The sequence below is a fragment of the Acinonyx jubatus genome, chromosome D1 (assembly GCF_027475565.1).
Source record: "Acinonyx jubatus isolate Ajub_Pintada_27869175 chromosome D1, VMU_Ajub_asm_v1.0, whole genome shotgun sequence".
NCBI lineage: Eukaryota > Metazoa > Chordata > Mammalia > Carnivora > Felidae > Acinonyx > Acinonyx jubatus.
This window is the reverse complement of record NC_069390.1, coordinates 1,438,153-1,459,101: the sequence shown is the minus strand read 5'-3', so window position 1 is coordinate 1,459,101 and position 20,949 is coordinate 1,438,153. Positions and strand designations below refer to the sequence as shown.

At 68.6% G+C, this 20,949-nt stretch overlaps 2 protein-coding genes across 9 annotated transcripts; both read right to left on the bottom strand.

The window, feature by feature from the left end:
• Positions 1–8,660: 8,660 nt before the first annotated feature.
• Positions 8,661–9,841, bottom strand: TNNI2 (troponin I2, fast skeletal type). The gene is made up of 6 exons (XM_053202650.1): positions 9,836–9,841; positions 9,742–9,783; positions 9,518–9,646; positions 9,307–9,396; positions 9,008–9,184; positions 8,661–8,847 (listed from the first exon to the last, which is right to left on the bottom strand). Exons 1-6 carry the CDS (start codon positions 9,839–9,841, stop codon positions 8,752–8,754), a joined length of 540 nt encoding a protein of 179 aa, XP_053058625.1. The 3' UTR covers positions 8,661–8,751.
• Positions 9,842–12,556: 2,715 nt separating this feature from the next.
• SYT8 (synaptotagmin 8) lies at positions 12,557–18,331 on the bottom strand. Of its 8 annotated transcripts, none has more exons than XM_053202745.1 (11): positions 17,994–18,331; positions 17,657–17,768; positions 17,394–17,482; positions 14,693–14,803; positions 14,423–14,589; positions 13,963–14,061; positions 13,668–13,835; positions 13,422–13,589; positions 13,216–13,321; positions 12,985–13,118; positions 12,557–12,880 (listed from the first exon to the last, which is right to left on the bottom strand). In XM_053202745.1, the coding sequence occupies exons 4-11, from the start codon at positions 14,784–14,786 to the stop codon at positions 12,647–12,649; spliced, it is 1,170 nt and encodes a 389-aa protein (XP_053058720.1). In that variant the 5' UTR covers positions 14,787–14,803; positions 17,394–17,482; positions 17,657–17,768; positions 17,994–18,331; the 3' UTR covers positions 12,557–12,646. The 8 variants fall into 8 exon arrangements, with proteins under 8 accessions (XP_053058720.1, XP_053058715.1, XP_053058719.1 ...); XM_053202740.1 differs by having other exon boundaries at positions 14,693–16,517; positions 17,394–17,449; XM_053202744.1 differs by having other exon boundaries at positions 17,394–17,449.
• Positions 18,332–20,949: the final 2,618 nt, after the last annotated feature.

The following is a 20,949-nucleotide window of genomic DNA, read 5'->3' as shown; positions in this document are numbered from 1 at the left end:
CCGGCTGCAGGTTGAGGTTTGAAGGGCACTGGGGCTGGGGTTGGGGTGTTGTTTTTTAATCTGTTGATGCAAGAGAAGAGAAAAAAAAAAAAAAACCAACCAGTCATCAGGAAGTGTTAAGCAAGTTGCAAGGGCCAGCGGTGACAGAGAGGGGCCCCGGGAAGGCAGCAGTGCGTGCACGGGCCAGACAGTGTCTGGACGCCTGTCGGGGAGCCCCCGTGGGCTCCTGAATCCCCCACAGTCCTGGATGGCAGTCTGGGCGCGGCAGGCCGTGCATAAGCACCAGGACACGGGTCCAGCCCCCAAGCCTCCACGATAAGCATCATCTCTCTGGACGGAAGCCTCCCGGGAGCGGAGCACAGATGCACCTGTTCTCTGAGCCTCTCGAGGCCACACCTCGGGCCCCCCGACTGGTCTGAGCTCTTCAGGCCACTGACCGCTGGGGCCCTGCAGAAATGCCCCGCGCCACACACCCCTGCTTCCTTTACTTCCCTGAGCTGCTGGGTTCCCCGGTCTCCTGCTGCCCCTCCCGGTCTCCTCACCCCCATACTCAGGGAGCTTGGAGCTGACTTGGCACCAGCAGCGTCACCAGGCCCTGGAGGTGGGGGCGTAGGGGCTCCCCAGGGAGGCGGGGTGGGCAGTAGCGCCCCCAGAGTGTTCATGCTTCAGGGTGGGGCCTGGCCAAGGGACAAGCCGACTGGGAGGCGGTGAGGCGCCCTCGTCCCCACCCACACGCACCGAGGAGCCTCCCCATTCAACACCATGAAGGGGGTCCCGCACCAGGACTGCGCAGGGCCACCGGGAGCTCTCAGCCTGCTGCCTCCCCCGTCCCCTCTGTGGTTCCCAGGGTCACTCTTGCTGTCTTGCCACGGACCAGGATGCAGTGGCTGGACGTCCGTCCGAGTGGGGGCTGGGCCTCAGCATCGTGGCCAGCATCCCCAGGGACACGGGCCACCCCGGATCGGCCCGCCATTTGGTCCTTACTCTGCCCCTACGGTGAGGTCGGCCCCAACATCACAGCTGGGAAATTTAGGGGCCTTGCCAGGAATGGTGAGGGCAGATAGAGGCCGGGTGCCCCTCCCAAGACATGGCTTCCGGCGCCACCACTGTCCCCTGATTCACGGGCCTGGTGCGGCGTGAAAAGGTGGGGCCTCTGGGTCAAACGCTATTAAGAATGTCAAAAGGGAGGCTTTTTGGGAGCTTGAAAACAGGGCCGAGGGGGGCGCCGCCCTGACCTGCCGGACCCGCCTGTTCACCCCCTCTCAGGCCCTGGCCCTTGTGACCCTCTGGACGCTCGCCGGACCCCAGGGCCCTCGCTGGCTGCTGGCCTCCCCTGCCCACGCCCGTCCTCAAAGGCCCAGAGGCAACTGCTCCCTCCTGTCGGGGGGAAACTGTGTCCCCCACACCCTGGACCTCACAGTGAGACCTGATGTGGAGAAAGGGTCCTTGCAGATGTAATGAGTGAGGATGAGGTCGTCAGGGTGGGCCCCTCGTCCCATGAGACTGTGTTCTTATAAAAAGAGGAAATTTGAGTGAGACTCGCACGCAGGGCGAGGCCACGTGAGGACGCGGAGGCAGAGGTGGGGGTGCGTCTACCAGCCGGGGAGCTTCAAACAAGGCAGGAAACCGCAGGATGGGGGGGGGGGGGCGGGGAGACGGACCCGGAACAGACTCTCCCTCACCGCCTTGGAGGGAACGCACCTGCCCATGCCTGGAGTGGGGACTGGGGGACACCAGTTCCTGCTGTTTAAGCCGCCCTGGCTGCGGGTCTTTGTGCCAGCCGTCCGCCCCCTGCAGTCGAGCTGGGAGGCAGGCGCATCCTCCAGGGGCGGGGGGGGGGGGGGGGGCTGCGGGCCGCAGGGTGCTGAAGGAGCCCAGATGCGGTCGCCCCTCCCAGGGTCACCCCAGGCCTCCCTCCTCGTCGCCCACACTCGAAGGAAGACGCAGAAGCCAGCACAGGCGGGACTCTCGTCTGGAACCACCTGCAGTCCTGAGCTCTGCCCCTGCTCTGCCCCTGCTCTGCCCCCTGTTCAGCCCCCTGCTCTGCCCCCCTGCTCTGCCCCCTGCTCAGCCCCCTGCTCTGCCCCCTGCTCTGCCCCCTGCTCAGCCCCCTGCTCTGCCCCCTGCTCAGCCCCCTGCTCTGCCCCCTGCTCTGCCCCCTGCTCAGCCCCCTGCTCTGCCCCCTGCTCAGCCCCCTGCTCAGCCCCCTGCTCTGCCCCCTGCTCAGCCCCCTGCTCTGCCCCCTGCTCAGCCCCCTGCTCTGCCCCCCTGCTCTGCCCCCTGCTCAGCCCCCTGTTCTGCCTCCTCCTCTGCCCCCTCCTCTGCCCCCTGCTCAGCCCTCTGCTCTGCCCCTGCTCTGCTCCCCTGCTCTGCACCCCTGTTCTGCCCCTTCCTCTGCCCCTTGCTCTGCCCCCTCCTCTGCCCCCTCTTCAGCCCCCTGCTCTGCCCCCCTGCCCCCCTGCTCTGCCCCCTGCTCAGCCCCCTGTTCTGCCCCCTCCTCTGCCCCCTTCTCTGCCCCCCTGCTCTGCCCCCTTGCTCTGCCCCCTCCTCTGCCCCCTGCTCAGCCCTCTGCTCTGCCCCCTGCTCAGTCCCTTCTTCTGCCCCCCCGCTCAGCCCCCCTGCTCTGCCCCAACCCTGCCCCTTAGCTCCTCTGCCAGAACCTCGGGTCAGACTCCCTCCCGGGCCAGCACCCTTCTACGTGCTCACACCCAAACCTCTCCAGGCTTTAAACAGATAAAGCTGAAAATGCCCTGGACCATCCAGCCCTGGCCGCCGGGGCTCCCACACCTCCCTTCACCGGTGGCTCCTCGAGGGGCCCTCCTCGCCGTTCGGCAGGGACAGGGGGGCAAGGATGGGGCAAGGCCTCCCGGGGACCCGCAGTGCCGCCCGCGCCCTGCTCTGACGAGAGGGGTCTGCTGAGAAACGGACACTCCCTCTTTGGGTCCCTTGGTGTCATTCGGCAATGGAACTTGAGAGGTGGACACCTTGCCTCGTCCATCCTGGCGCCTGCACACGTGTGCGCGGGCCAGTGGCACAGCGGGTGGTCAAGTGAGGCCATAGCCGACCCGAGGCTGGGCCTGAGTGAGCGCTGCTGGCGGGCGGTGGGCTCCAGGCGGGCTCCTGGCTAGGGCACTGAGCCGAGCGGCACACAGAGCCCTGAGGCCGGGGCCAGGGGGAGGTCTGTGCAGGGCAGGCAGTGCAGAGGGACACGGTGGGGGGGGGGGGGTGCACTGACTCCGCGGGGCCTGCGGGCCACCCGGGCGAACCTTCCAGGGGCAGCTGGTGCCGCGGGCAAAGTGACCTCAAAGGCCCAGGTGGGACGGGTTCCCCAGGAAAGACAGTGTCAGGACCACACGCTCAAGTGACATTGAGTGACAGGATGCTGGAGAGGGGCTGGGAGGACGGACGGAGTGAGTGAGCAGGAGAGGTCAGGAATGGAGAAGCCGGCTACACACAGGGCAGGGCAGACCAGAAAGGACAGCTGGTTGGTCAGAATCGGGGAGCTGGCGGAGCGCAGGGGTGTGTGAGGAGGCCTGCGGAGGCCTGAGCTCAGGGGGAGGGAGTGCCAGCACGTGCCAGCGCCCAGGGCCGGAGCAGTGTGGGCAGAGGATTGGGGGCGAGCCGTGTGGGGCAGTGGGAAGGGTGCTCTGAGGGTTCAGGAGGGGACACTGAGCATGAGAGGACAGGGTGGGCTGGAGAGGGTCGTGGGCTCAGCCGTGTCCCTATGAGCTCGGGCCTGGGAGCAGGGCCGCACAGGAGACGGGGCCTTGTAGGTGATCAAGGTAACACGGGGCCACCGGGGTGGGCCCTGGTCCCGTGTGACCGGGGTCCTTGTAAGAAGAGGGGATCGGGACACAGACACGCACGGAGGGACGACCCCGTGAGGACACAGGGGGAGGACGGCCGGCCACACACAAGGAGAGGGGCTTGGAGGGACCCAGCCCCGCCCACGCCTGGACCTCGGGCTCCGGCCGCCAGGATGGGGGAACGGTGACCGTCTGCGGTGTGAGCCCCGTGTGTGGGCCTTCCTCGTGCGGCCCCAAGACACTGACGCAGGGACCTGTTGCTCAGGAGAGCGGAGCAGCTGCTGTAACAAACAGCCCCGGGGGCTCCGCCCTCACTCCGCCCAACTCTGGGGCCGCGGTGTTGGGGAGGGGTCTCTGCAGCTGTCCCAGGACCCCAGGCTTCTCCTCCCTGAGGGCCTCAGAGTCCCCGGCTGGCGTTCCATGCCCAGCGGCAGGGGAGGGGCCGGGAGACCGTGAGGAGGGCTGGGGGGCCAGGGGCCCGGCTGGATGCACACGTGCCACCGAGAGCTCAGCGTCAGGGCGTCAAAGGTCCTCAAGCTGCACGCCCGGGAGGGAGAGGCAGCAGTGTCCTCGGCAGCCGGCAGGCCCTGCGTCAGCCCCCTACGAGCCCCGGGGTGAGACAGTGAGGAGCGGGGGTGCCCAGGATGCGCTGGGGGTCCAGATGGTGCGGTCAACACGCTCAGGCAGGGAGCAGGGAGGGTCGGAACGGGAGAGGATTCTGGATGTGGATGCCCCGGGCTGGAGGCTGGGCGGGAAAGCCAAGCAAAGGTGTCCGGGGGTGGTGGTGTAGACGCGCTGAGCGCCCACGGGTGGGGGCGGGTCGATGTCCCTCCGCCCCAGTGTCCCGGGGGCATCCACAGACGTTTGGGGGGTGTGCCGTGGGGGGTGCGGGGGCAGCTCCGTCCGCCTCCCCCCATCGCAAGGAGCTGGGTCCTGGAGTCCCAGCATGAGGATCGTGAGGAAGAGGTAGGCGCAGGTGCGGCCTGGGGGCGGGAGGGGACAGGGAGACTGAAAGGCAGCCGGGGGCGGACAGGTTGGAGGGACCCCAGGGGAAGATGGGTAGACAGGCAGGTGAGGAGGGGCCACTGGCCATCCGGGGGGGTTCCCTTATTCCATTTCATAGTCGGGAAAGGCCCCGGGGAGGAAGGTGAGAGCCTGGTGCTGGGGCCTCTGGTCTGGGTGACGTGGGCCCAGGTCACTGGGGGTCCTGGAAGGGTCTGGTGGGGCGGCTGGGAGGTGGGCCGGTACCGGTCTGCACCTGGAGTTGCCAGCAATCCTCTCCAGAGTGAGGGGGGGGGGGTGCGGGGCAGGAGGGCCCCCTCCCCGAGGCCGGCCTGGAGGGGCTCAGAGGTGGAGGGTCCCGGGGGACCGAGGTGGGCACTGGGGGGAGAAGCTGTCTGGATGGAGGGTCTCCCGTGGGCCGGGCCCCCTCCTAGCAAGGACGTTGGTGATGGGCGTGGCTAGGAGATGGGGGGGCAGGGGGCACCCAAAGTCCCGTCCCCACCCGACGGCCTCCCTCCCCTCTAGTGATGGCCGTCTAGGCCCAGATGTGCTGGGCCCTGGGGCCTGACGGATCATGGAGGTCTTCCTGGAAGAAGTGACTTGAGGGAAACTGAAGGTCAGGGGGTGGGGGGTGGGGACGCGGGCAGCCGAGGGACAGCCCAGACATGCTTCCAGCCCAGTACTGAGGCAGGTGTGACATATGTGAGGCTGGGGACACGTGCTGGTCCCTCCCCATCCGGCCATCCAGTGAGGTGGGCATTCTCTTCTCCCATTATAGTCGGGGAAACTGAGTCCCAGCAGCCAGCCAGGAGGTGTCAGGGAGGCAGAAACAGAACAGCAGAGGACCCGGAGGCCTCACAAGGGACAAAGGCAGGTCTGGACCCAGAGAGCTGGTGCTCAGGGACCAAAGAGGGGACAGGTCACAGGGGCAAGGCTGGCCGGGGAGAGGGGTGGGCCTCAGCAGGGGATGCTTGCTCACAGAGGAACTCTGGGCCCAGGGCCCCACTCGGGCTTCCCCTTGGCCGGCAGGGCAGGGGTGGAGGGGAGGTCCCTCTGAGTCTGGGCCAGTCCCATCAACTGGGAAGCCCCTGGACCACGCCCGTCCCAGGCCTTCCAGCTCCACCCACTTCCAGGTTCCCCAACGTGGCACTGCCCACTCTTCCCTGCCTCCTCGGGCCAAGGCGGCTCGCCCTCACGCACCCTCCCACCACCTCATACTGGGGTGGGGGGGGCAGTGTCCCCCCAGGCCCGCCCTGCGGTCCCTGCCCAGCCCCGGGAGGGGTGTGGGGGTCCCCCGGGCCCGCCCAGCAGTCCCTGGCCGGCCCCGGGAGGGGTGCAGGGGTCCCCCAGGCCCGCCCTGTGGTCCCTGCCTGGCCCCGGGAGGGGTGCGGGGTCCCCCAGGCCCGCCCTGTGCCCCCAGTGCTCGCCCGGCCTGTCCACGCCCATGTCTCCACATCCAACACCTGGTCCACGCATCTTGGTGGATTCCACCTCATCTGTTTTCACGGTTGCTCGGAATTTTATTGTTTCGATGGTCAAGGAAAAGTTTAACTTTGGAGAAATTATTTCAAACTTACAGAAAGGTTTCAAGGGTGACGATACACAGAACACGGGCACATCCGCCCCCCCTCAGCTCCTCGGCCCCGAAAGACCAAGGGGGCCTGCTTCCTGGAGACGCACCCCCCCCCCCCCCCGCCCCACCGCACACCTGCCGGTCTGCATCCTTGCGACCTGCTCCCTCAGTTATTTTGCTGTATGTGGATTTGTTTGGCCCACCTCTTTGCTTCCCGGCTCATCTGTGGGGCTGCTCCCCCAGCGCTGGCTCAGCACCTCCTCCAGGAAGCCCTCTGTGGAGGATGGTGTCGAGGACAGGGAGAGAGTTGCGGGCACGAATCTGCCTCACACAGGCGCACACAAGCCCACCTGCACGCGCACCAGCCTTGCCCCCGCCCCACGCCCTCCTGCCCTTGACCTCCTCCTGGGCTGCCTGCCAAGCTCCCCCTCCTCACCTCTCCTGGCTGAGGTCCCCTGGGGCTTCCTGGGGCTTCATCCACACCCCGACCTCCAGCATCACCGACATGGCAGGCCACGGCCGCCGTACCTTTGGCGCCCTGCTCCTCGCTTCCGGGGTCCTTCCTGGGCAGCATCCGGCCCGAGCCTCCAGGAGCAGCGTTCTCTTCCCCTCCCCCACCTGCCCATTGTTGGGGATCCCCCAACACTCATTTCTGAGGATGCCTGGACCCCCATCTCCAGCCCAGACCTCTGCGTCCAGCAAACCCACAGCTGAGAGCCGGCCCCTCATTTGCTCAGAGCCCCCTCCCTGGGGAGCAGCCCCCCCCCCCGCCTGTTCCCATCCCCCTCGGGACTCCGTCTCTTAAGTATCTCCCACCCCTCTCCCCTCCCTCCCTCCCGGGAGATGGCTGTGGTTCCTGTGCCCTCCCCCACTCCAGCCTCACTCCTGGACTGCCTGTTCTCCACCCGTGGAGATCTTTCTAGAATGCAGAGCCCCCTCTGTGTGCCGGCTGCTGGGCCGGCCACAGGCTTCACGAACATCCCCGCCCAAGGCTGTGTGTCTGTGGGGGACAACAGGACAGCCCGGCCACGTGCGGAGAGGGCGCGTGGGGCTAGCTGTGAGGTTTGCTCCTTGTCCCGTTTGCCTGTTGTAACGAACACCCACGAATCTTCTTCCCAGCCCGAGTCACGGCATCTGTCCCTGCGTGGCCCCTCCCATCACCCTCCCACCCAGGGGATCACTACCTGGGACTGTGTGTTTGACATTTCCTTGACTAAAAAAAACCCAAAAAAACCCATCATTTCTCCACATGGTGAGTCTTCCCAAACCAGTCTCGGGGGAGCCAGGTGTCCCTGCCTCCCGACGGGCCTCCTGGTAGGCAGGGCCCCTGGACAGCTGCCCAGGTCACTCTGTCAGGTGTGCGGCGGGGTGCTGCCCCTATCGCTCTCTCCGGCCACCGAAACTGTTCTTTGAATTCACTGCCTGCCTTGCCCACTCTCAGCTCTGCGTGGGGAGTGCCTTGGCCCCCCAACATCCTGCCGGAGCTGGAGCTGGGGGCCATGCACGGGTGTCCGAGCTGGGAGGGCCTTCGGGGAGCTCCCCCAAGGGCAGGGTGGGTGGCCTGGCCTCCCCGGGCATCTCTCCTGGGTACCCCTCCAAATATTCATTCGGGTGTTCAGACCTTGGCGGGTCACCGTGTCACTCCCCACAGAGGAGGTGGGACAGCCGTGGCCTTGCCGTGACCGTCCTCTTCAGGACCTGTCAGGGACGGCCTCCTTTGACGTTGTGAGGTGGGCTAAGGCCTTTGCGGGGGGGGGGGGGGCAGACGCAGCGTGAGCCCTGTCGCCAGGCCTGCCGTGGGGCCAGGTGGGCCTGCCATCAGCCCCCAGGTGGGAGCATGGACCCCAGCCCCGGTGCGTCCCTGCTGGACGGGCACGAGCCACCCCGGGAGGGCTGTCTGAGCCGGGACTGTGCCCACGAGCCCCCCGTGGGAGGGATGGGGGGCCGCCCACGTCGCGTGGAATCATGCCACATAGAGGGTCCCTGGGCCTGGCAGGCCCCCTGATGATGCCTTGCAAACGGACAAATGATCTCTTCTCCACCACCGTGGCTCCGACGCGGCCCAGGCCATCTGCCCCCAAGCCCTCCCGGGGCGGGTGAGTCCAGGGCAGGTCTTGGGGAACAGCGGGGACGGACCGCTCACCACTGACCACACCAACCCACCCTGGGCCAGCACCCCCCCCCCCCCCCCCCCCCCCCCCCCCGCACACAACAGTCTGCTGGGCGCCCGAGGCGGTCGGTGGGCAGTGAGGCTGCGCAGAACCAGACCAGACCAGCCATGGGCATTGGAATCCTTTATTGAGCACTTAGACGAGCCCCATCCTCCCTCACTGCGCCGGGAGCTCCGGGCCCTGGTGGGGCACCAGCGGCCTAGGACTCGGACTCGAACATCTTCTTCCTGCCCTCCATGCCAGACTTCTCCTCGATGTTCTTCCGCCAGTCGCCCACGTCGCGCAGGTCCCGCTCCTGGGGACGGGCCAGGACAGGGCTCAGGAGGAGGTTGTGCGTCACCCCTTAGCCTCCCTGTCGCCCCCCCCGCCCCCCCGCCCCAAGGCAGGCAGCGCGGTCGAGCCCCCCCCCCCCCCCCGCAGACACCCCGGGGGCCTGGGGCCGGGCCGCCGTGTACCTTCTCGGTGTCCTCCTTCTTGACCTGCTTCAGGTTGGCCCGAAGGTCCATGCACACCTTGTGCTTGGAGCCCAGCAGCGCCTTGAGCATGGCGTCAGCCGACATGCGCACCCGTCTCAGCGGGGGCCTCTTGAACTTGCCTCTCAGGTCGAACAGCTTCTGGTTCATGTCCTCCAGCTGCCGGCGGGGAAGGGCTGGGTGGGAGCCCGCGCTGGCCAGGCCCCCCGCCCCCTCCCGGCCAGGGCGCCCCTCGCCGCGTCCCGCCCCCCGCCCCCCCCCCCCCCCCCCCGGCCGCTCACCTCCTTGCTGCTCTTCTGGACCCTTATTTCCATGTCATACTTCTCCTCCTCGGCCGCGTCGATCTTGGCGTGCAGCTGCTTGCAGAGCTCCTGGGGGTGGGGGCAGCGGGTGGGCGGGCCGCTGCCCCCCGGACCTCCACCTGCCCTGCCCCCTCTCTTGACCGGTGGGGAGACCGAGGCAGCAGGCAGGGGCGCCGCCAGGGGAGGGTACCTGCACTTCAGACATGGAGCCGGGGACGTGCAGTGGGGGGCAGTGCTCAGACAGGTAGTTCTGCTTCTCAGTCTCACGGCGGCTCGCCTCCTTCTCCAGCTCGGTGGCCGCGATCTGGAGCATCACACTCTGCAGGGGGCGGGGTGGGGGGCAGGCCAGTGAGGGGCGGTGGGGGCCTCACCCCGCGCAGACCCCGGGACGGCCCTCTCTGGGCCAGCACCTACCTTCAGGTGCTGTCTCCGGGCCGTGATGGCCCTGTTGCGCTTCTGTGGGGCAAGGGGGAGGGGGCAGAGTCAGGGCCAGCCCAGTCCCCAGCACCGCCATATCCCCTCCCGCTCAGCCCGCCCCAGGCCGGTGGGCCCTGTCTAGGAGGCAGCTGGACACCGGGGGCTCCCGAGGCCCCGGTGGGGGGCCGGGCCCAGGACACCTGTACCCAGGTGGCAGGCCGGGTTCAAAGGTTAAGGGGAGGGGAGAAGTGGGAGGTGCAGGGCATCCCTACAGGGCCAAGGTTGTGGTGGGGGGGAGGGCGGGGGGGGTGGCAATCGGGAATAAGAAGCGATTCTGGTGACCTGGCCACAGCCTCACTTCCCCTGCCCCACGAGGCACTGGCAGCCACTTTCTGTTTTCCCCCCTGTCCTGGTGGCTGGGTGGGGCTGGTTCGTGGGGGGAGGGCTGGGCAGCTTCCCTCGAGCTCTGACCTTTGACCTATCCCAAGTAGGGGGTCCCATCCCCTCTGTGTCTCATGCCCCCCCCCCAAGTAGGTACTCACCTCCTCACTGTCCCAAGAGTGCAGGTGGGATGGGGGGGAGAGAAGACAGAGGTCAGGGCATGGATGAGGCAACGTGGGGGCAGGTGGGAGTGGGAGGGGGCCAGGGCGGGGGCTGGGGCGCTGTGGAGACCCCCCCACCCCGTGGTGGGGGAGGGCACGGGTGGCAGGGGCCCTGGGCTTGGATGGCACTTACTCCCCCATCCTGAAGTCCTGGGCTTAGAGCCTGTGGGAGAGAAAAGGCCGAGGTGTGAGGGTGGTGGCTCCTGTCCTGCCGTGGACACCGGCTGCCCAGGTTGGGGGTGGGGGTGGGGGTGGGGGTGGGGGCAGGCCTCACACCAAGCCTGCCCGTTGCCCTGCCCCCACTCCGACCTCCTTGAGGCTCTGTCTTGGAATTGCCAGGGTGAGAAGAGGAGAAAGTGTTCCCAGAATGTCCCAGGCAGGGCCCGGAGTGGCCGCAGCTGTCCCTGAGGGAGGGGTGGGACGGGCCAGCGCAGGTGGCCACCAGAGCCATCCAGCTAATTTTAGCTCTGCTCCTTCGGCTTTGGGCCCAAGTGCATGCGAGAAACCGCTCCGCGCTTTGGCCTGGGGTCCCTCGACCCGTCAGATCTCCTCCTGGTGTCCCACCCAAGAGTGAGGCCTGCTGATGGGGGGGGGGGGGGCCATCCGCGACCCCTGCCGCCCCCAGGCCGTCCCCCGACGCATCTCCGGCTCACGCCCCACACCATGCAAGCCCCCGAGAGAGGGCTGCTGGAAGCGGCCCCCAGCCCCCAGGCCCCCACGCAGGGACCTCATCCTGCAAACAAGCTCCAGAAGCGCCTGTCCTGGCCTCTGCCGGCCGGGCTGGCCTCACCTAGTGTCTGAGCAGCAGCGTGAGGAGCGAGGTCAGGCTGCAGCGGCAAGTTGGGCTGGTGGGCCCAGGGGGAGGGGTATAAATGGCCTCCCCCAGGCTGGGCCCCTGCTCAGAAAGGGCATGGAGCCCTCCTCAGACCAATGGGGGCACAGGGGCCTCCCCACCTGCCCAGGCCGCCTGGCCCGGCCCAGCCGCGTGCTGTCATCCAGTCCAAGAAGTCTTGGCGGTGGTGGGGGGGGCGGTGGGGGGGTGTGCACCGAGGTTGGGTTGCTCTATTTAGAGCTCAGTGACGAGTTCGAGAAGCCTCCCTTGTTCTTGCAAGGAGCCTGTGGTCAGCTGTACTTGGCCTCGCCGGGCCACCTCGGGGCACACGGCTCGAGGTCAGCTGAGGGGTCACTCTGGTCCTAAGTCAGGGTCCACACTGCGGTTTCCCCACAGATTCCCCCTGGTGGCAGGCTTCCTGGAGGGAGCAGTGCCCTGCGTCTCACTGCTGCCTCCCAGCCGGGCCGGGCATCTCAGGCACGAGCTGGCCACATCCCTTCCTTTCCCCAAGGCCCAGACCCCCAAACACGGCCTTGCAGCAGTGGCCAGGGCCCTCTGGGTGGGGGCTGGCCTCCCCTAGGTGGGATCCCACCCTCCCTCCTGGGAGAAGAAGGGAGGGCGCCTGGACGTGCAGCCGGCCGGAACACCCTGCCCTGGGGTGGTTCCTGGCTCATTCGAATGCGTCCTTCAACCCGCGGATGGCGACACCGCCGCCTGGGAACCTCTCCCTGACCCGAGGGGGCCTGGGGCCCGCCCGGCTGCCCGGGCCTGAGCCCCCTCCCCCCGCCCCACACTGCCCAGGGCCCCCCACCCAGCAGAGACATCCGGAGGAGCATGACTTGGCATCCTCTGAGCTGGGGGTGCGTGGCCCCAGGCCTGCCGGCCTCACGGGCCACAGGGAGGGTCAGGGGAGCTAAAGCCATCCAGATGTGTGGGAGTTAGCGCTGCACTCCTGGCCGGGGCTGAGCCCCCGAAGGCCGGAGGAGGCTTCTGAAGGTATCTACTGCCCCCTGCCGTCTGGAAGAGGCGGCCCTACAGCGGCCTTTGGAAGGTTTGGGGCCCTGTGCGGTGGCGGGGGGGGGGGGGCGAAGCGGGGCCCCCCCCCAGGTTGGAGTCCTTTCCCTCCACCATCGCCACCCCCCAAATGCCTCCTCATCACCCACACTTTCCCCACGGGGCCGGCTCCAGCCTACCTCCCACCACGCTGTCCCTGCAGCCCCACTGACAGAGAGGGCTCCCTACCTTTCCACACCGTCCCCGTGGGGCCTGGAAGGGACCCCTTCACCCCCCGAGGCCTCGGGTCCTTTCCCCACAGAGGTGACGGCAGAACCCCTGCCCCGACCGTGTCCCCGAGGGCTCAGGAAAGACACAGCACGGCAACGGGAGGAGGTGTTTATTAGTGGTCCCGCGGGGCGCCGTGGACAGGTGCCCACACCGCAGCCTGGGAGGCCGAGGCCCGAGGGCGCTTTCAGGAGCCAGGCAAGGGCAGGTGCAGGCGGGGCTTCAGGGCCAGGGCTCCGTCCACCTCCCCGGCGGGCCGCAGGCGGTGCCACTGGGCAACAGGCCGCCGGGCGTGGGCCAGCATGTCGGCCCAGTGCTGCAGGGCCTGACCCGAGGCCCGCGCGCCCAGCAGCACCTTGCCCACGGGCTCGGCCCGGAAGTGCGGGCCCCGGGCCCAGACGGCCAGCACCAGATCCACGCTCTGGGCAGAGGCGGGCAGAAGGGCAGGGAGGGAGAGAAAGACAGGGGTCAGCTTGGCCCCAAGGGTGGGCCCGCCCCGCCCACCCCTTTCTCCAGGCAGCCCACCTGGACCTGGCTGAAAGGCACGAGGAAGGTGAAGGCCTCGTTGAAGTAGGGGGCGGCCGTGCCCTTCCGAGCCGAGGTCTTTCTCTTCTTCCACTTCCTCTGGTTCAGCATGAGCTGGACCTTCACGTAGGGGTCTGGGCAGGCAGAAGGGGTCAGGAGGCCTCCCGGGTCCCAGGGCCAAGCACAGGGCTCCCTCTCTCTCCATGTGGAAGGGGCAGGGAGGGCTCTCACCTGCCAGTCCCGGGCTCAGGCCTCGGGCCTCCAGCACGACGACGGTCAGCCGGCCCGAGCCGGGCACGTACCGGAGCGAGAGGCACAGCTCACCCGAGGGCTCGGGCTGCGGGCAGCGAGATGGGGGGCCTCGGTCTCCACCGCCCCCCGACCCCCGGGGCACCCCGGGCAGGGCCAGGCCAGAGTCCGGCAGTCCCTGGGCTCACCTCAGTGGTGCCCGGCGGGCCCAGCTGGTACCACTGCTCTAGGACGTGCTGCGGGTCCACGGTGCCCAGCGGCAGGCGGAGCTCAGCCAGCGGCTCGTGGGCAGAGAACCGCCTGAAGCTTAGCACCTGCACCCGCAGGGCGGTCCGAGCCAGCTCGCGCTGCGGCACCTGCAGGAGAGCGTGTGAGCGGGCCCCCTCGCCCCGGCCCCGGCCCCCCGCGCCTCCCCCACCCCAGCCCAGACGCACGTGGAAGCAGCAGGTCTCGTGGAACGTGGGGCACAGCGTGCCACGGTGCACCCTGGTCTCGTGCGTGTGCCCCGCCCCCGTGGAGAGGCTGACGCGGGCGTAGGGGTCTGCCGTGCCGCCCGGGCCCCCGGCCCTCAGGTCTGCGGCCTGCCTGAGGCCCACCTGGATCTGGGAGCCAGGGGCTGCTCAGCCGGGGGCCGTCCCCGGGGCGGCCCCGCGCCCAGCGCCCGCCCGGCACCCTTCTCCCCTCCACACACCCCGCGGACCCTCTGGGCCTGCAAAGGGGGCCCCTCACCTCCTGGCTTCCAAAGTCATACCCCAGGGAGAGCAGCAGGCGTCCCCAGTGCCGGGGGCCCCCGGGGGCAGACTCCGAGCTCTCCACGTCCGGCTGCACCTGGGGCGGGTGGGGACAGGAGGCGGGGGCTGCTGGGACCGGGCCTCCCGGGCCCCAGCCCCAGGTCTGCGGTCCAAGCACCTACCTCCAGACCAGGCCACAGAAGGGCTCATATCCTCGGTTCTGTGGCACAGGCCTTAACTGATGTGCCTCCCCCACATCCGTTCTTGCAGCACTGCCTTCCTCAAGGACCTTCCGTGGCTCCCCATGGCCCGACCCCTGGGGCCGGCGCTCGGGGCCTCCCTCCTACACTGCCTTCCTCTTGCCTCTGCTCATCACTTCCCCCGGCCGGGAGGGTCCTCCCTGCCTGGGCCTTGAGCCGCCCTCTGGGACTGAGCAGCCCGCAGCTGGTGCTCCTCACCAGGTGGATGCTGGTGGTGCCCTGAGGGCCGCCCAGGCCCACAGCCTCCTGGCCCCTGGGCTTCTTCCTGCAGCCCTGGCAGCAGCAGCAACAGGCGACACAGAGGAGGCAGGACACGGCGAGGACGCCGGCAGCCACAGCGACGGCCGTGAGCGCCCAGCTGGGCCCTGGGGGAGGGCGCAGAAAGGGGCCTGAGGTGCATCCGCGGACAGCAGCTGCCCCCACCGGGCCCGCCATCCCCACTCCCCTGCTGGGCATCCCGCAGCTCACAGGGGAGCCTGGCGACGAGGTCTGGAATGAGCCCGGGTACAGTTGTGGTGCCCGCCGGGGCCAGGGTGCTGTGGGCGTCTGGGGGGCGCCCCATCTCCCCTTCCTGCTGGCCTGGAGCAGAGCGCCCGGGTGGCCGGGTCACGCCCGGGGACGGCCCCGCGGCCCCCAGCCCCACTGCCCCATCTGCCCAGCAGCATCAGCCCAGGGTTTGCCTGGGCAAGGAGGCCGCCTGGGGTGGCCGGGGGCAAGGGCTCTGAGTGGAGCCAAGGGAGGGAGGCCCCGGCCAGACGGCCGGCTCAGCAGACACAGGCCCAGCCTCCTGGCCGCCTCCCCAGCCCCCAGCCCCCAGCCCAGCAGGCCAGGCCTTCCTCATTGCAGAGCCTCTTCCTCCAGGAAGCCCCCTCCCTCCAGGCCTCTCTCTCCCCTGGGCCCTGGGATCTGCCTGGGGGCTGTCGCTGGGGTCCCGGTTCACCCCCGCCCTGACCTCAGGCCTGCCACGGTTCTCTCCGTCACACAGGTGGAGCCTGTTCACACATGCGGGGCGGCGGGGGACGGGGGGGGGGCTCCGGCCCGGGAAGTAACCTGGGAGCGTGGGGGTGGGGGCTCTGAGGGACCGGGGCTCTGTTGAGGTCATGGGGGCAAGCAGGGGGAGTGGTGGGGGTCGACTGCTGGGGGGAGCTGGTCCGAGCAAGCCCGGGCTGGAGATGCGTTCCTGGCCTGGGCGCCACGCCAGCCACGCCTGGGGAGAAGGGTGAGGTGGGGGCAGGCAGGGACAGGGTGAAGCTGGGAGAGGCCAGAACATTCCTTGCAAACTGACTCAGCAGCCGCTGCCCGGACCTGCCCACCTGCCGACCTGCCACCCTTCTTGCTGGTGGGAGGGGGGTGGGCCTGGTGTAGCCTCCCTGCCAGGGGTCTGGGGTGGGAGCACACCCACGTCAGGGACGTGGGGCTCTGAGCTGGGGGCCGGTGCCACGACGGGGCGTCCTGGGACCCCAGACCCACGGAAGTCTCTCTCTGGCTCAGCTCCTCCCCCCCCCAACCCCCCCGGGGAGCGCTGGTGGCCAAAGTCACGGTTCTGGCCACCAGGGACCTCCTCCTGTTTGTCCACAAGAGCCAGGCGGGGCTACCCCCTCCAGGAATCACCAGGCACCCGGCCTGGATCCCCTCGCTCCTGCACGGCGCCCAGGCCTCACTCCCAGAACCACCCCAGCCCTTCTGTGTGCTGTGGATGGAGCCTCTGCTCAAAGAGGCAGGGAAGCACCCAGACCCCAGGTGGCCCGGCCCCCAGGCCCGGCTCTGTCACCCCTGCAGGGGCTGTGTGCATGCTGTCCCCGCGAGGCCTCTCACAGACCCGTAGGCGAAGGGAGAGGAGCAGAGGCCCAGGCCCTTGGAGCCACAGCACCAAGAAGGGACGTGGAGGCAGGTCCCGCACGCAGAGGGAAGGGCCCCGGGCCTGGTCCAACGCCCACCGTCGTGCTCTGGAAATTGTAACCGTTTTGAACAAGGGGCTGCAAGTTTTCTGCATGGGCCCCACCGAGTATGGAGACGGGAGTGGCCAGGGGCCCCTCGGGTGAGCCCCTGCTGTGGAAGCTCACAGGTGCCCGGGCGCCATGTCCCCTGAAGGACACTCCCAGGTCTGCTCGATGGCCTGAGGGCTTCCGGGGGGTCGGAGCGCCCAGCTCCCCGGGAGCCAACCTTCCGGAAACGCCAGGGCCTGTGTGTTCTGGGGTTGGAACAGCTCCACTGGAGGTGTTTATGGGGGAGAATTCCAGACGGGTTGTCGGCTGGAGAATCCCGGCGCATGCGTGCCCGTGTGTGCGCACACCTGCGGGTGTAGGTGTGTGCGTGTGCCCCTCCCCCCGCCCCCGCACGGGGGCGGGGGCGGGGCGGGCACCGGCACCGACGCACAAATACTGCTCGCCTGGCAGGATTCCTGGGCCGGCCTGGGGAAGGTTGACCCCAGGACCGCAGGAGATGCCTGGAAGCTGGCCCTAGAGGGTCCCAGGACCCTGGGCAGGCTGGCCACAAGGGCTGCAGGACCCCAAGGCCTGGGAGAGGCACAGGGTCCCTCAGGACCGCCAGGCCCCCATGGTGGTGCAGGTTCAGGCAGGCGCGCCGCCACCAGGTGGCGCCGGCCGCTCCGCTGGACCCAGCCGGCAGGTCCGGCTTCTGGGAAAGTGCCCGGGAACCCCGGGGGGGCAGATACCCGAGGGCGACTCTTGGGGGCCATGGGAGGGCTGTCCGGCTCTCCTACCCCAGCGCCCCCCGCCGCCCTCCAGGCCTGGAGCCACCTCCGGGAGGGGCCTTCCCGCCTACAGCCCAGGAGGCCGGAGGTCCCTCCCGGGTTCCACCCCTGCTCCCTCTTCTGTGACCAGGCAGGGGGAAAAGCCTCTCTAGTGCTAAGGCTCTTTTTCCCCAGGAAGGGGGCTGGGCATCCTTCCTAAGTGGAGTCCCTGTCCCGGCCACCCGCTGTGGGACACGCCCTCCCGCCGCTGTGCAGATCCGGCCTCAAGGCTCCTTGCGGAGCAGGACGGCCTCGTGGCCACCTGCGTGCACGGACCCAGCTTGGCTCCCACTGCTCTGTGCTGACGCTCGATGTTCCTTCCATGCCACCCCACCCTACTCGCCCTTCCAAGCCTGTGTGAGCCCCACCTCCTCCAGGAAGCCCTCCCCGTGACTCCCCACCCTCCGACCACCTGACCTGCCAGGCCGTTTGTGCTGGGTCCACCCTGCCTCTCCCACTCGGGAGCCCCGACTCTGCCAGGCGGAGGGATCCATGTCAGCCTGGGGCTGGGCACCCACGGAAGTCAAGCCAACCGCTGCCCCCCATCAACAGCCCAGCTGGCATTGTTTGTACTGTGGGAGGGAGCAAGTCTCCCCCTCGGGAAGAGCAGGGCTCCCCCAGATGTTGTTGGGGTGACGGTCACCACCCGCCCCCTCCGCCCCGGTGTAGAAAATTCTCACCTGCTGCCTGAACTTCCTGCGGCCGGCCTGGCCTCCAGGCCTCCTCTCTACCTAGCACACGCAAGGACTGCGAGCTCGGAGCCGTGGCCAGGCCTCCAGTGAATGAGAGAGTCTGCTGGGTGGGGGAGGGATGTGAGAGGCAGGGCTCCGGGGAGCCCCACCTCAAGGCCGGAACTGCTGGCCCTCAGGAATCAGGGAACTCCCTTGGGAGGAGGGTCCCCCCTGAGACCCAGGTACCAGGCGTCCAGGCTCCGGGCCACCTCCAGGGGTCCCTCCAGGGGATGCGGGGGCATTTCTGGTCCTACGGAGGCCTGGCAATAAGGGGTTGACTGCCCACCTGGGCTGAACACTGGGCAGCGGGAGGGAGGGACGGCCGGACCCGGTCTGAGAAGGTTCTGCACCCCGAGGAGGGTGTCCTGAGCCCCAGGGACGTCTGGGTCTGGAGGAGCACAGCTTTCTGGTGGTGCCGGAAAAGGCACAAGGCCACAACCCGGCCAGAACCGCGCGGCTCATGCTGGGCAGGGCTGGCCCAGACGCTCTGTCACGTGGGCAAGCCGTCACCAGGCGACTATCTGGGTCTGCCTTGCCCTGCTGACTCCTGGGCTTCTGGACGTCACTCCATCCATGCCTGTGCCCCTGGCGAGGCTGGCCTGTCCTCAGAGCTCTGGGTTTCTGTTGGACCAGCCCCCCACCCCCGCCGCCACCCCCAGCTCCTGCTTTGACAGGTCCAGCGAGGCCTGTGACCTCAGCGCCCTCTCTACTCTGGCCAGCTCAGGTCCCTCCCCGGGCCTGGCCCTGAGTGGCCCTTCCAGGCCAGGGTGACTCTCTGAACCCACTCCTGCCCGCGGCCAGACGTAGAGCTGGTTAATGCTTAACAGGAGAGCCGGTGGCACGGGGGCCGCCGGCAGGACTGGTCAGGCCGGACTTCCGGGAGGCTCGGCCCCCGGCTCCGAGGTCGCTCGGGAGACACTGCAGGTGGGGGGCGGGCTTGCGTGTGTGTGTGTGTGGACCTGCCGGTCACGCGCGGCTCTGGGAACGCGTCCCCCCCCCCCCCCACCCCGTCCAGGGGCTCGGCGCTTTCTCCTGGTCCTACCCGGTGATGGGGATTTGGGAGAAGCGGCTGACACCTCGGGGCCTCGGGAGCAGGCCGTTGGGGGGCAGGCAGGCGCCCGTGCTCCGGGGGGAAGAAGCAAGGCCGGCCGCACGTGCCGTGGGGCCCTGGTGTGGAGTGAGCACATGTGCCCCGTGCGCGGCTCCCCCCCAGCCCCACTGTAGGGCCTTTGTGCCTGTCCCAGGACACGGGCGCCTCCACGGCGAGACGGGCGTCTGAGCGTCCAGGGCAGGAAGGGGAAAACCAAACAGAGCTGGCAGCCCCCGGCCAGCCCTGCGGCCCCCGAGACGGCGGCTTGGCAGCCGACAGCCGCACGGAGACCCTGGCGGGGCTCCTGGACGGGGGTGCTTCCTTTGAGGTTGCCTGGGGAATGTTTGAGGTTGGAACTCAGGGCGAACGCTGGCTCGGGGTGGCCGGGAGCTGCTGGCACAGAAGCGTGAGACGTGCCAGGACAGCACGCGTGCACCCTGCCCGCGCTGACCCCGGCCGCCGCCCCCTGTTCCCGCGGGCCCCGCGCGCTCACCTTGCCCCAGCCCTGTGACCCACGCCACCTCTGCCCCCTTCCTCTGGGAGTCTGTGGGCTGCCTGGATTTCTGGGGGTGTGACTCCCACTCTGTGGACGGTCAGGGTGGATATTCCCCGTTCACCTGGACGCTCAGGGGACACCCACTTCCGCAGCTGACTGCGAGCGCAGCTTGTAATCCAGCTCCCAGGTCCGAAAACCGGGATTCTCCGTGACCCGGGCCCTGGGGGCCCCTCCTGGGACCATGGCGGCCAAGGCCCGGTGGGCCCCCTTCTCCTGCTCACCGGTTGGCCCCGTGGGCACCTGAGTCCTGCACTGACATGTCTCCCGTGGGCCTGAGTGCTGGGCCAGGCCCCCCCAGTGGCCTCGTTCCTGTGGCTCGGACGCCCTGTGCTCGGGCACCCCTACCTGCGCATATCACCCTCGTCTGTGGTCATGTGCGCCATTCATCTGTGTGCTGGGCCCGCCCAGGTGTCTGGGACACCTGTCCTAGGCCTCCCGCGAGCTCAGAATGATGGGGTCATGCCTGGGGTCTTGAACCCCATTACAGAGCGTGTGGAAGCTGAACATCCACATCATTCTGAGTGTCTGGGTTCTGAACCCCGTTCACTGCAGTGTACGGGTCCTGTACCCCATGAGCCTGAGTGGGTCCGGAACCCTGTTGGTCGGAGCGCCTGGGCTCCCGTACCCTCCTCTGCCCGAGAGCCGAACTGCCCACCCCACGTCTACAGCCTGGTGGCCGGTCATGGAAAACTCGTGGATGCTGCTCTGGAGGCTCTGCGGACGGTACCCCGTTCCCTGGGGCCTCGGGGTGACTCCTATAGCAGCCCGCCCTCTGGGCCTCTCTGTAGCCCGAGGGGGTACACCCCTCAGCCTGGAAAACTAAGGACCCGGAGCCCCACTCGTGCCTCACCTGGGCGCCTCGGGCCCCAGGCCTGTAACACCTGCTGTCGAGAGCCGGGTCCCGGGAGGTGGCGGCCTCCTGCTCCTGCCTGCGAGTCTGACGGCCCCGTCTGGGTCCCCGCAGCTGGCGCCTCCCCGCCCCGCTTCTGCGTGCCTCTGGGCGACTGGCCTGTCCTGCCATCAGCTCACCTGAGGGCTGAGAGATCCTCCCTCGTTCACCTGAACGGATGGGGGCCGGGGTCCTACCGCCCCGAATCTCCGGATTCCACCACCCTCCTCTGAATTAGGGTCCGGCCCTCTATTCCCCCTTCTTCCTAGTGTGGCCACACGGTTCACGTGAAGGCTTGGGCCCCGGGGACCCACGGCTCTGAGTCTCTGAGTGTCTGCACAGCCTGTGCCCCACTCCCCCAAACATCTCAGTGACCTGCCAGCGACCTGAAAGTACTGTGCCCCCAGTTTCCAGGGCCCCTGGGCCACCCACCCCCAGCCCTGGGCATCGGCGAGCCGGCTCCCGCACGGCACGACTGAAGTCGTCAGGATCTCGGGCGGCCTAGCCCCCGGCACCCGCCGCTCACGTAGGCCTGAGGTGTCTCTGGACGTCTGGTGCCCGGTCAGGGGCGTCTGGCCCAGGGGAGCCCGTCCAGGCCTGTCCCGGCGTCTCTGTGCCGGGCTGGTGCTCGGTCCACACGGGCTGCTCCCTGCCATCTAAACGTCAGTGCCCCTCCCTTGGGGGTCTGAAGCCCCCACACTGCCCGG